Here is an 11,249-nt window from a genome sequence, read left to right as displayed (position 1 = left end):
TAACATAACATAACGTAGGGAGAACAGTTGTTTTTCAAAATTTTCGGTACTTTTTTCATTATATAGTTAAAAAAAAAAAAGCAAGTGGATAAGGCAGAGGTAGGCAACTGAGCAGTCCAGTTGTGCTGAAACTACAAATGTCTGTAGAGTTCAAAGTCTTGCAGCGTCTCCTGGGACTTGCAGTTCCACAGCAGCTGTGCCAAGGTTGCCTACCCCTGGTCTGAGTTATTGCCCTTATATGATACCATGACGGGTGTAGAAAGCACTTTGCATTCTGCAGTGCACACATGGTGGCCAGGTCAGATGTTCCAGGCTTCGGGGACGAGCACAGACATCTGCTGTGCAGCTACACACCCCCTGTGCACACACCTGTCCCCCATTGCCGCCCACACATAGGCACCACCCCCTCTACCCTCCCCACGCCATTTGCCTGCGTTGGGCTCCCAGCGTGCATCGCGCGCCCGTGCCAACACAGGACGCCGCGCTGTTGCTGCGGGCCGTCACGTGACGCGGAAGTCTTCCTCCTGTCATCGGGGAAAGATGGCGGCGCTCTGTGATAGCTACCGGCTGCTGCTTTGTGTTGTGGTGCTGGCGCTGGGGGCGAGAGCGCACTATACAGAGGTGGGTGATGGCGCCTAAGGGAACCTTAATTTTGTATTGAGGGTCTGTACTGAGAGGGGGGAATCTGCACTTGGATTGGTATTGAGGTAGTAGGCTTGGTTGGGAGAGGTGGTGGCCTGGGATGGGGTCTGCACTATGGAAATGGACTGGGGTTAGGGAGAAGGGCTAGGTCTGTTCTGGCGGGGTGCACTGGGGCTGTATTGAGGGCATGAGCTTGGACTGGGGGGTTTGTATTGGGGGGTGCATGTGTGCTTGTATCCCTGTGAATTACGCACTCTGGCCCCTTGCACGTGGTGCGCCGCATACTACTGCCCCCTCCCCGCAGTCTTTCACTACTTAATACTGACCCCCGCATGTGGTGAGCCGCATACTACTGACCCCCACACTATCTGCGTTCCGTACTGTTGACCCCCCGCACTGTCTGCATTATGTGTTACTGACCCCCGCACTATGTCTGCATTATGTGCTACTGACCCCCGCACTATGTCTGCATAATGCCTTCTTCAGCTAAAAAAGGGGGGGAACTACTAATGTCCAATATCCAATCATAGGCAGGTGAGGGAGACAGAGAAGGGCTTGTCTGCTCTAGGAAATGTCAGAATTGGCACATTAGAGCCTTCTGATAATAATAAAGATAATTGATGTTTTGTGCTGGCACCTTCAGCTGCCTGTTTTGTAGTCACAGCGCTTCTTTAGTACACGTGAGGAGCTGATCAGTGTATTTTATTATAATGAGATGATTTCATTTGCAGTCAATGTAATGTTTTTCTTTTTTTGTAATTCCAGAGTAAGGCCGAGCAATTCTTCAGGAGCGGACACACAAACAACTGGGCGGTTTTAGTGAGTATCCTCTGCTTTGTGTTACACTGCAATAAGTATGTCCGGGTACCCACCAACAGGATAAGGCAGAGGTTCTGATTTAGGAAACCTCTCAAAAGACAAACAAGAAGCTTGATGTAACTGACCTTTCCTTCTCCAATTTCTAGTTGAGAACCTGTCATGCTGATCCCCTTGCTTTAGCACTTGGAGACACTGCCTTGAAACAAGTATGCTGATGAGGTGTTCTTCCTTTGATCATGTGTATGCTTGGTCAGGTCATGGCTGGAGTTGAGTCCAGAAGGTTAGAACTGCAGTCAGGCAGCTTACATTTTCTGGAGATGGTGAACAGTGATACCCCATTAATTATTTTTGAAATGGGCTTCCATGCCGTCTGTGAGGAAGCTTAGTTTGGGTGTCATTGGACCAATGATCCCAAGCATACCTCAAATTCCACCAAGGCTTGGCTGCAGAAGAAGTCCTGGAAGACTCTACCATGGCCATCACAGTCACGTGACTTCAACCCCATAGGAAGTCTCTGGGATTTGAGAGCAAGAATATTAGTGAACTGAATGCCATGGCTCACGAGGAATGGACTAAGATTCCTCAGGAACGCTGACAGAAGCTGATGTTTGGCTATACATCTCCTTTGCAGCACGTCATAACAGCAAAAGGGGGCTCTACTAAGTACTAAAGCTGCTTGCCATGAAGGGGTTGAATCATTTTGAGACTACAGAAGTCTTTAAAAGTTGCATTTTTAGTTGAATTTGGGGAACCACTAGAAACATTCGTTGTGTTGACCTACTTCAATTGCTTTTGTTTGATTTGTTCAATGAAAACAGTGCAAGTCTGTCAATTTTGCCAATAAACCTGAATTGCAATGGGGGTTGAATAATTTTGGTTACGACTGCAGGGGCAGCATTCTATCTGTGAGTTTGATCCATTTCCTCTTTGTGGGTCAGCCTCGTTGATTCCACTTAAACAGGATGCGTTTCTTTGCATAGAAGAGTAACAGGTTCATTAACAAATGTTCATTGTTATTTACTGGGTGCGGGATAATATTATCCCAGCAGCACCAGTCTATATTACTGTGTTTACAAGGTTGATTTTTGTTATTTTTTTTATTTGTTTGCATTCTGGCCGGGAATTTATAGGTCCTATATAGGAACTTCGCTTATGTCATCTGTGGTTGATGTTATAGTGCTGCTTAGTATCTCTAGTGTCTCCTGCCATCCACTTCCTTTAGAATGTAGTATATCGCCATGTTTAAAAGCGGTATTGTAGTCGGGGGACAGGCTTGGTCAGCATGATAACAGGTTTGCTCAATTTTTGAATCTAATTCAAAGGTTACTCCAGCAGTAAGGGGCCTGTACATGGGTAGCATGCTGAATTAGCAGATACGTAAACTGCATTTTGTTGCCTTTTTTTCCTGCACATTAAATGTTAGTATATAGCGTATAATTATTGCCAGCTTGATTTCCTGGATCAGGTTGGTAAAGGATGGCATTATATTAGAACTTCTGGGTGCCTGTCTTCCTTGTTGGAGATCAGTCCATACATTGTTATCAGTCAATGTGCTGGTTCTGTTGGTGGCTGTTGGGGTTTCTTCATATCCCAGGTGGAATATCTGTGGATGCAGTATTCATTGTTGGACTATTAAGGCCCAGGATGAGTGAACCCTTCCTTTTTCTCTTTATTTGTTTTCATTGTACCCTGAATAAAGATGGCGTCGTGTCTTTAAATCTATACAGAAGCATAGTTACATAGTATTTGAGGTTGAATAAAGACATTAGTCCATCAAGTCCAACCTATTAGGATCTCATTCTAGGAGTACTTGTACCCCTGTATATTACGGTCCTTGTGCAATTTCACAAAACAAAAAATAAAGTGGGGGGCATTTTTTTTTTCATATTAAATGTTTGTTAAAGATTTTCAAAATATAACAAAAAACACACATACAATACAGTAAGCATACATTAAGACAATCACATTACATACGATATCAAAGGTAAAAGGGGGGACAAGAGACATAGGGGTACAGGGGGGGAGGGTTGGTCCCCTGGTCGGGGCGCAATATGGGGGGCATTTATCCAAATTGGAGCAGCCCATGAGAACCAATCGGCTCCTCTCTTCAGTTTAAGATTTTAAAATGAAACCGAGAAGCTGATTGGTTGCTATGCACAGCTGCTCCAGATTTTGTCTGCTCCAGTTTTGATAAGTTCTCCTCACTGTGTTTGGAAAATTTGAATTTTTATCACCATACTGCTACATGTTTCGTTCTGCACATTTAATTGCTTGTAACTCTTTTATATATACAAATTAATAAACAAATTGAGATAGGTTTCTCAGGCATGTTTACACTTATTTTAAATCTTGCCCTGCAGCTGATATTTTCCATTAATTGGCATAACTATGTAATGCAAAGTAAGGCAGTTATGATGTAAATAAATGTTTTAGAACTGGCATCAGTGATTGTGTCAGGATGAAAGTCCAGGTGACTAGGAAACAGTATGACATCTAAAACTTTCCAACAAGGCTTTGGCTAATGTTCCCCTGTTGGGGCCACATCCTCATAAAGCATGCTTCCTTTATTTAGCATATGAGTGTTTAAAATGTGATCTGCGGGATAAAATTAAAGCCCAGCAACATTGAAATTTTTCAACCATGACACACTGACCTAGGATGCTGCATCATCACCTTTATTGTACATGCAGCATGGTTCTTATCTGGGTTTAGGTCTCTCCATTGATACAGATAATTGGAGACTGTATTATATTTTTCTTTCCGTATTGGTCTACATAAAGGCAAAAGTAAAACTGTCCTGCTATCTCCTTGGGACCCCCATTCAACAAAGTCATTTTTTTTTTCAGGTGTAAACCCTATCACAGAAATGTTAATGTATTTTATGTATGACCAGATACTTCATAATTCTGATGGCCAGATTATCGTAAGGTGTGGGGAAGCCGTGCTACCTCCTACTACTGTAAGGTTGCACGACTTTTAACTTACGAACATGTTCAAAAACCCGCCGAGCATCGTACGATGTTCGGCGGGTGTGTAGCATGTTCGTACGATAAAAGTCGGACGGGCCGGTGGGCGCAAGCGCACACTGCCCGTTCAGCATTGCGGTCATCGGAAACGCCCACCCCTCGGGGCGCGGCTTGCGATCATCGCAAGTACGATCTGCCTGTCCAAGAAAGGCAGATCGTACGGTGTTTTTTTTTAGTAGCTTACAACCATCGCAAGACAAAAGTCTTGCGATGGTTGTAAGGTGTGTGCCCAGCCTTACTCAAGCTATTGAAGGAAAAATATTTTTAGGGTGGCTTCTGGTAGTTAATGGTTTTCTTGATTTTCTTTCACACTATCTCATTTTTCTGTGCTATTCATTCCTTTCCCCTTATGCTTTGTGTTTTTCCTTTGATTCTGCTGAGTACATATCAAAAGTTATTTTTAGGGGACTCACAATGTTGACATTTAAAGGAGCTGTAATAGCTGTGATCTCCAGTTACATCTCTAGCATTCTCCTGTAATGTGCCTTCAGTCTCCTGAAGCTTTCCCCAGTCTCCAACAACTCCTACACGATGATTGCAGTTTCTGACCATCTCCTGTTGCATGCCTTCAGTCCTTGACTGCTTTCTGTAGCATTGCATTCACCGAATATCATAAGCGGCCCTTTGGTGATGTAAGGGGCCACACTTGAGGCTCGCTATATCAAGTAAGTTGACTACCGATTGTTCAGAGGGTATATTGTCTGCTAGAGATAATTATTAGTATACAGTCACAATGTGGGTTTTGTAACCATTTGAATACCATTAAGGCATAATCCATTTGACCTCCTGTTCCCTGTACATCGTATTTGCTTTTTTCAAAATTCCCCACCTGATCTCTGACCTGTTTTCAAACCTTTTGGACAGCAATGCAGTGACACATACACACATCACACAGCTATAACATATGTGTGCCAACAGCCTGGCTGAGGGCTATAACTCAGTAGTCCAGAGTGCCGTAGGTGGTGGAGCCATGACTGTCTGTCCACTGACTTCTAGGTTGACTGAGGTTGGGCAGCAGCTATTGGACCCGGCAGACAGTGCCTAGAACAGTGGTTCTCAACCTTTCTAGGGCCGGGACCCCTTGATAACATTTGCCAAGTTGTGGTGGCGCCCCAACGGTAAAATTTAGGGATGACGCGGCTGCTGCAGCGACATATGGCGGAGTGGCCGGAGAACTGACACTGCTGCGCTAGGAGAGGGCTGAGGAGGACTCTCATATAGCACGGCAGAAATCGCACAGCGACCCGCAGGTTGAGAACCACTGGCAAACGCCGTCAGAATAAATTTAGGTTGTCACCTGTGCAATAATCCATCCGTGACATTTCCTTGCTACTAAATATTCCACGGTCACCTGTTAGTGGTATTATAACAAAGTGGAAGCAACTGGGAAAAACAGCAACTCAGCCACGATGTGGAAGGCCACGTAAAATGACAGCGCGGGGTCAGCGCATGCAGAAGTGCGCAGAAGTCGCCAATTGTCTGCAGAGTCAATAGCTACAGACCTCCAAACTTCGTGTGGCCTTCAGATTGGCACAACAACAGTGCATAGAGAGCTTCATGGAATGGGTTTCCATGGCCGAGCAGCTGCATCCAAGCCTTACATCACCGAGTGCAATGCAAAGTGTTGGATGCAGTGGTGTCAAGCACGTCGCTACTGGACTCTAGAGAAGTGGAGACGTGTTCTCTGGAGTGACGAATCACGCTTCTCGGTCTGGCAATCTGATGGACGTGTCTGGGTTTGCCGTTTGCCAGGAGAACGGTACTTGCCTGACTGCATTGTGCCAAGTGTAATGTTTGGTGGAGGGGGGATTATGGTGTGGGGTTGTATTTCAGGGCTTGGCCCCTCAATTCCAGTGAAGGGAACTCTTAAGGCATCAGCACACCAAGACATTTCGGACAATTTCATGCTCCCAACTTTGTGGGAACAATTTGGGGGTGGCCTCTTCCTGTTCCAACATGACTGCCCACCAGTGCACAAAGCAAAGTCCATAACGACATGGATGAGTGAGTTTGGGGTGAAGGAACTTGACTGGGCTGCACAGAGTCCTGACCTCGACCCGATAGAACACCTTTGGGATGAATTAGAGCGGAAACTGCGAACCAGGCCTTCTCGTCCAACATCATCAGTACCTGACCTCACAAATGGTCAAACATTCCCATAGACGCACTCCTAAACCTTGTACACGCCTTCCCAGAAGAGTTGAAGCTGTTCTAGCCTGAAAGGGTGTGCTAACTCAATATTGAACCCTCCGGACTAAGACTGGGATGCCATTAAAGTTCATGTGCGTGTAAAGGCAGGCGTCCCAATACTTTTGTCAATATAGTGTCTGTGTATGTATGTATATAGCTTTACATTCACGCAATCGAGCGTCTCAAAACGCCCGATCGCTTGTATTACCAACAGCTGTCACTGCCGGTGCCAGTCCCGAGATCCGCTGTGCCCGATGCGGCCGGGACCGGCACGGCTCTGTGACAGGAGATCAAGGAGAGATCAGTTCACGATCTACTCTCCAGTCCCGGAAGGCAGGAAGTGATGTTTTTTAAGTTTTCCGCCCCCAACATACACATACAGATATGCGTTGGGTGCGCCTGCGTGCGAAAACAATGATTGCGCATATTGTGACGCACATGTTACATATAACCGCAAACGTCGGAATGAGAGCAATAATTTTAAGGCCATTAATTACTGATGACACTAAACTGATGAGCGGTAAAAGCGTTTTAAGCGTCGCCTATGGTCAATTTTCAGTATGGTCGTTTTTTTGCGATTTTGCAGGCGCATGCAATTTTAAGGCTTGACACTAGACGTGACCCCAACTTTTATGTTTTACCGAAAATATGGGTAAGAATAGATGTTTTTAACATAACGTAGGGAAACTTTTTTTTTTTTTTTTTTATTTACTGTACTTTCATTATGTAGTAAAAAATAACCCCCCCCCAAAAGAAAGCTCTATCTGTCCCCAAAAAATGTTAACATAAATTGCAAGGCTATAGTCCGGTCATGCTGACTGGTGACATTTTTGACTGACTGACTGGTGAGACACCCTAAAATGTTTCAAGCCCTGTGTAATGTGTGTATGTATATAGATATAGATATACACTGAGTGGCCAGATTATTATGACCACTCCATCAGTACTTCGTTGGGCCGCCTCGTGACTCCTATAATGAGCTGTAATTGTTTAGTCAATTAATTTTTCCCTCTTTCTAGGTCTGTACCTCTCGATTCTGGTTTAATTATCGTCATGTAGCAAATACACTCTCGGTTTATAGAAGTGTGAAAAGACTTGGAATCCCTGACAGGTAAGATTTTTTTTTTCTTTCCAATTAACACTCTATTATTGTAAATATTTCTGCTCTTTGCCCTCCCTTGCTGCTTTAACAAGAGAGGTCTGCCAGAATTCATTGTTGTTTGTAATGATTGGGGAATGTTGGCTTATCTAAAGCGTGATATTGAATGCTCCTGACTGTCGTTGCACTTGTTATTGCATCCGGAGGTTATTCAATGTGCTAAGAATTTTCTGAGACTCATTCATCGAATCATCGGGCAAATATTGTGCTGGGTTCAATAGTTGTGTCGGTGCGGGTGAGAACAGGCAAATCTCTCACCTCCTGTTCTTGGTGAGCTATATGCCTGACTAGATCCAGGCTAGCGTAGAAAATTCTTTTTTTTTTTTTTTTTTCTTCTTCACAGCTGTCCTTCTTCTTCTTCTTCTTTTTTTTTTTTACATTCGAACAGACACAATGGTGATACAAAGAAGATAATACAAACAGGGTTGCATGGGAGCCAGAATTTTACAAAGCAGGTGTTGTAAAGGAGTACAAATTGTCTCAATGTGAGTCAGTGGGAGATATAGACCACGTGTGTATTACAATAGCATTAACAATTAAACTATTGCAAAGAAAGACAAAAAAAAACAACAATCCTGTATGCATGCTGCTCAATTATCTTTAAAGGAGAACTGGGGAAAAGCCCTGACCCCATATAGTTCTCCGAAGGGTAACGGGAGGACACAAACTAGCGTCCTCCCGTTACCCAAAGCTCAGTATACCGCGAGCGGCAGCTCGCGGTATTCTGAGACGCAGCAGCTGAAATGGATCCCGACTATTATGTCTGGATCGGCCCAGCTGCGTGAGTGACAGCTGGCTCTTCCTATCTAGAGGCAGAGCCACTGTACCAGCCCCTTCCCCGTCCGATCCGCCAGTCAGCGCTAGAGGATCGGACAGGGGAGGGGAGAATCCAGTCCCTCCCCTGTCACGGATCTCTGCAGTGACAGGATCGAGAATGAGCGAGCGCCGGTATGTGTGCGCTCACTTCCCGATCTACTGAGCTGACCTGTGACAGTTTCTTTGTCACAGGTCGGCTCAGATTATGAGGCTGAGTGACAAGCACTCGCCTCATAATTCTCCTTTTTTTAATGTAAAAAAAAAAGCCATTTGCACATTGTCTAAACAAAGAGCTTTAAAGTAATAGGGTTCAGCTAAGTGTCTGCTGTTAATGGGTTACAAGTGGAAAGTCTAGATGTCCATCTGTCCCAGATTTCGTTGTATATAGTGGGCCATCCCTTGTGTTTGTACACTAAGGGGGTTATTCACAAAGCTAGCCAAAGAATCGTCCATAACCGGCTCCGCCCAGTTTTTTATTGTCTGGGACCTGCTCGAGGACTTTAGCAGGTCCTGGCCAATAGGAAACAGTTGGGCGGAGCTGGCTGTCACTGCTAGCTCCACCCAATTGTTTGTGGGTTTTAAAAAATAGTTTTTTTGTAAATCTTTATTATTTAAATGTATTATTTATTTACATAAAAAAAAAAAATTCTACTTTTTTTACTATTCTGCTCGATACCACGGAGGTATAGATCGGTTGATTTCTTGCTGGTGTTTAAAGATTGTATAGACTACATTCTTGGTGATTACACTGATCACTGTGGAATTAATGATCAGGTAGGAAATTTAAAACTTGAGTTTAATCTTTAAAACAATAAAACCGTCCGCACTCCATATGTTGTGCAGCTGCAGAGATCGGGATATGTCTCAGTTCCTGTGATTGGCGCTGTCAGCTTCCTGGCGGGCTCGGCACGTGGAGCTGCGCCCACTCCCGCGAACACGCCCGAGCCTATCACTAATCTTTAAACATTGTTTTGATGGCAGCTAACGTAGGAATGAGGACGAGCTCCAGCCGGTGAGCACCTGGATTGCCCCTGCTTGTGTGCTGTGTAGGAGCGGTGCAATCTTTTGAGTGTTTAAGTCTAATCTTGTTATATTTTGCCTCCCCCCTCCCCCCCCCATCAACCCACTGATGAAATTATTAAATATGAAACCTTTCTGCTTTCATGACATACTATATTTGGGACCAAGTAACCTCAGTAACCTCATCACTGAGTCTTTGTGCTTCTCTATGCCATGCAGGCAGATCATGGCTGGTGGGAGGGACTGGCAAGGTGCTGTACTGAAAACAGGAAGTTGTGGTGATGCCCACCATGTGATGCCGAGCCTCCATGATTGAAATCCAATGAATGAAGGGGGTAGGTCAGAAAAAGTAAAGCTGGGGAAGAAAGGGCTAGATGCCGCTGAACGTTGTCCAGCCAGGAAATGGGGCGGGCTCTATCTGACTTGCTGCAGCTTCAAATACACATTGTGAGAAGCTTACAGTTTGCAATGAAATCAGAGAAAGCCATTTCAGTCCAGGAGAGGAGCCGCTACAACTGTGGAAGGCCGGAGGACAGCTTTAATAAAGTGCCCATGGTAGAGAATAAAAATGGGTAAGAAATGCACTTAAAATGTATAATGCATTTTAGTGAATACATCTAGGAATGTAAAAAAAAATAATGTATTAACCAGAGTCTAACGCAGAATGAGCTGACAGCTATTGTATCTTTCCACAATAGTTTTTAGAACAGAAAGCACAGCACATTTGCTTGTTGAGCTTTTATGTCATACATAACTGCAGATAAAAAGAAACTGCTTTACCATACCTGGGAATATACCGTACTTAAAAGTTGAAGGATAATCATTCAGCAGCCTGCAGAGGACCCATTTCACATATTTACAGGGCAGTGCTGCGTTTTCCGCCTCCTTTACTGTGCTGCTGAAGATCAAATACTCTAAAACCTCAATATGTTGAGTTTTGTGATCAGTGTGAGCTCCGTTCACAGCCGGATGCCTCGTCTTTGAAGTCCTGAGCAAACTGTGAGCTAGGAAGTGCATCTGGAAGGCTTGCTGACTTGATCCATCCTTCATTCCTCTGTGAAAAGAAAGATGAGTTGCTGGACAATAAGCAGCTAAAAACAGAGTTATTAGGTCTCATGTAGATGGCTACATTCTGGATGCTCTATGCAGCATTGAGACTGAGATGCTTCTCAGATCATTTTGTGGCCCTTCACACGTGCATGTACACATTGACCTCCTTTTGAGCTGCATCAAGCTGCTTTGGCAGGTTTCATTTGTATGGGGAGAAAAGCAGTTCGGACCTAAACGAAAGTCAAGTATAAATGTGTATGAGATTTTTTGTAAACTTGTCAAAAATCCTCCTTCTTAAAGGAGAACTATGGGGTGGGTGATTTTCACTCAGCCTCATAGTTCAAGCCGACATGTGACAATAAAACTGTCACAGGTCAGCTCTATAGATCGGGAAGTGAGCGAACGCATACTGTCGTTCGCTCACTTTCCGGTCATCTCCCTGCAGAGAGCCGTGACGGTCAGTCACGGCTCCCCACGGGGATTCCCCCCCCCCCCCCCCCCCTGCCCCCCGCGGGGGGCAGGACACG

General features: G+C 44.7%; 1 protein-coding gene across 1 annotated transcript in view; it reads left to right on the top strand.

Annotated features, from left to right (window-relative positions):
* The first annotated feature begins 516 nt into the window (after window positions 1-516).
* PIGK (phosphatidylinositol glycan anchor biosynthesis class K) overlaps window positions 517-11,249 on the top strand; it is a 102,490-nt gene continuing 91,757 nt past the window's right edge. Inside the window, exons 1-3 of the mRNA XM_018559867.1 lie at window positions 517-621; window positions 1,408-1,461; window positions 7,697-7,788. Of these exons, the coding sequence (XP_018415369.1) occupies window positions 541-621; window positions 1,408-1,461; window positions 7,697-7,788 (227 nt within the window). The 5' untranslated portion in view covers window positions 517-540. The remainder of the gene's footprint in view (window positions 622-1,407; window positions 1,462-7,696; window positions 7,789-11,249) is intronic.

This window comes from Nanorana parkeri, unplaced genomic scaffold (assembly GCF_000935625.1).
Source record: "Nanorana parkeri isolate BGI_ZX_2015 unplaced genomic scaffold, ASM93562v1 scaffold418, whole genome shotgun sequence".
NCBI lineage: Eukaryota > Metazoa > Chordata > Amphibia > Anura > Dicroglossidae > Nanorana > Nanorana parkeri.
The sequence above is the reverse complement of the archived record's forward strand: the minus strand, read 5'-3'. Positions and strand labels throughout refer to the sequence as shown.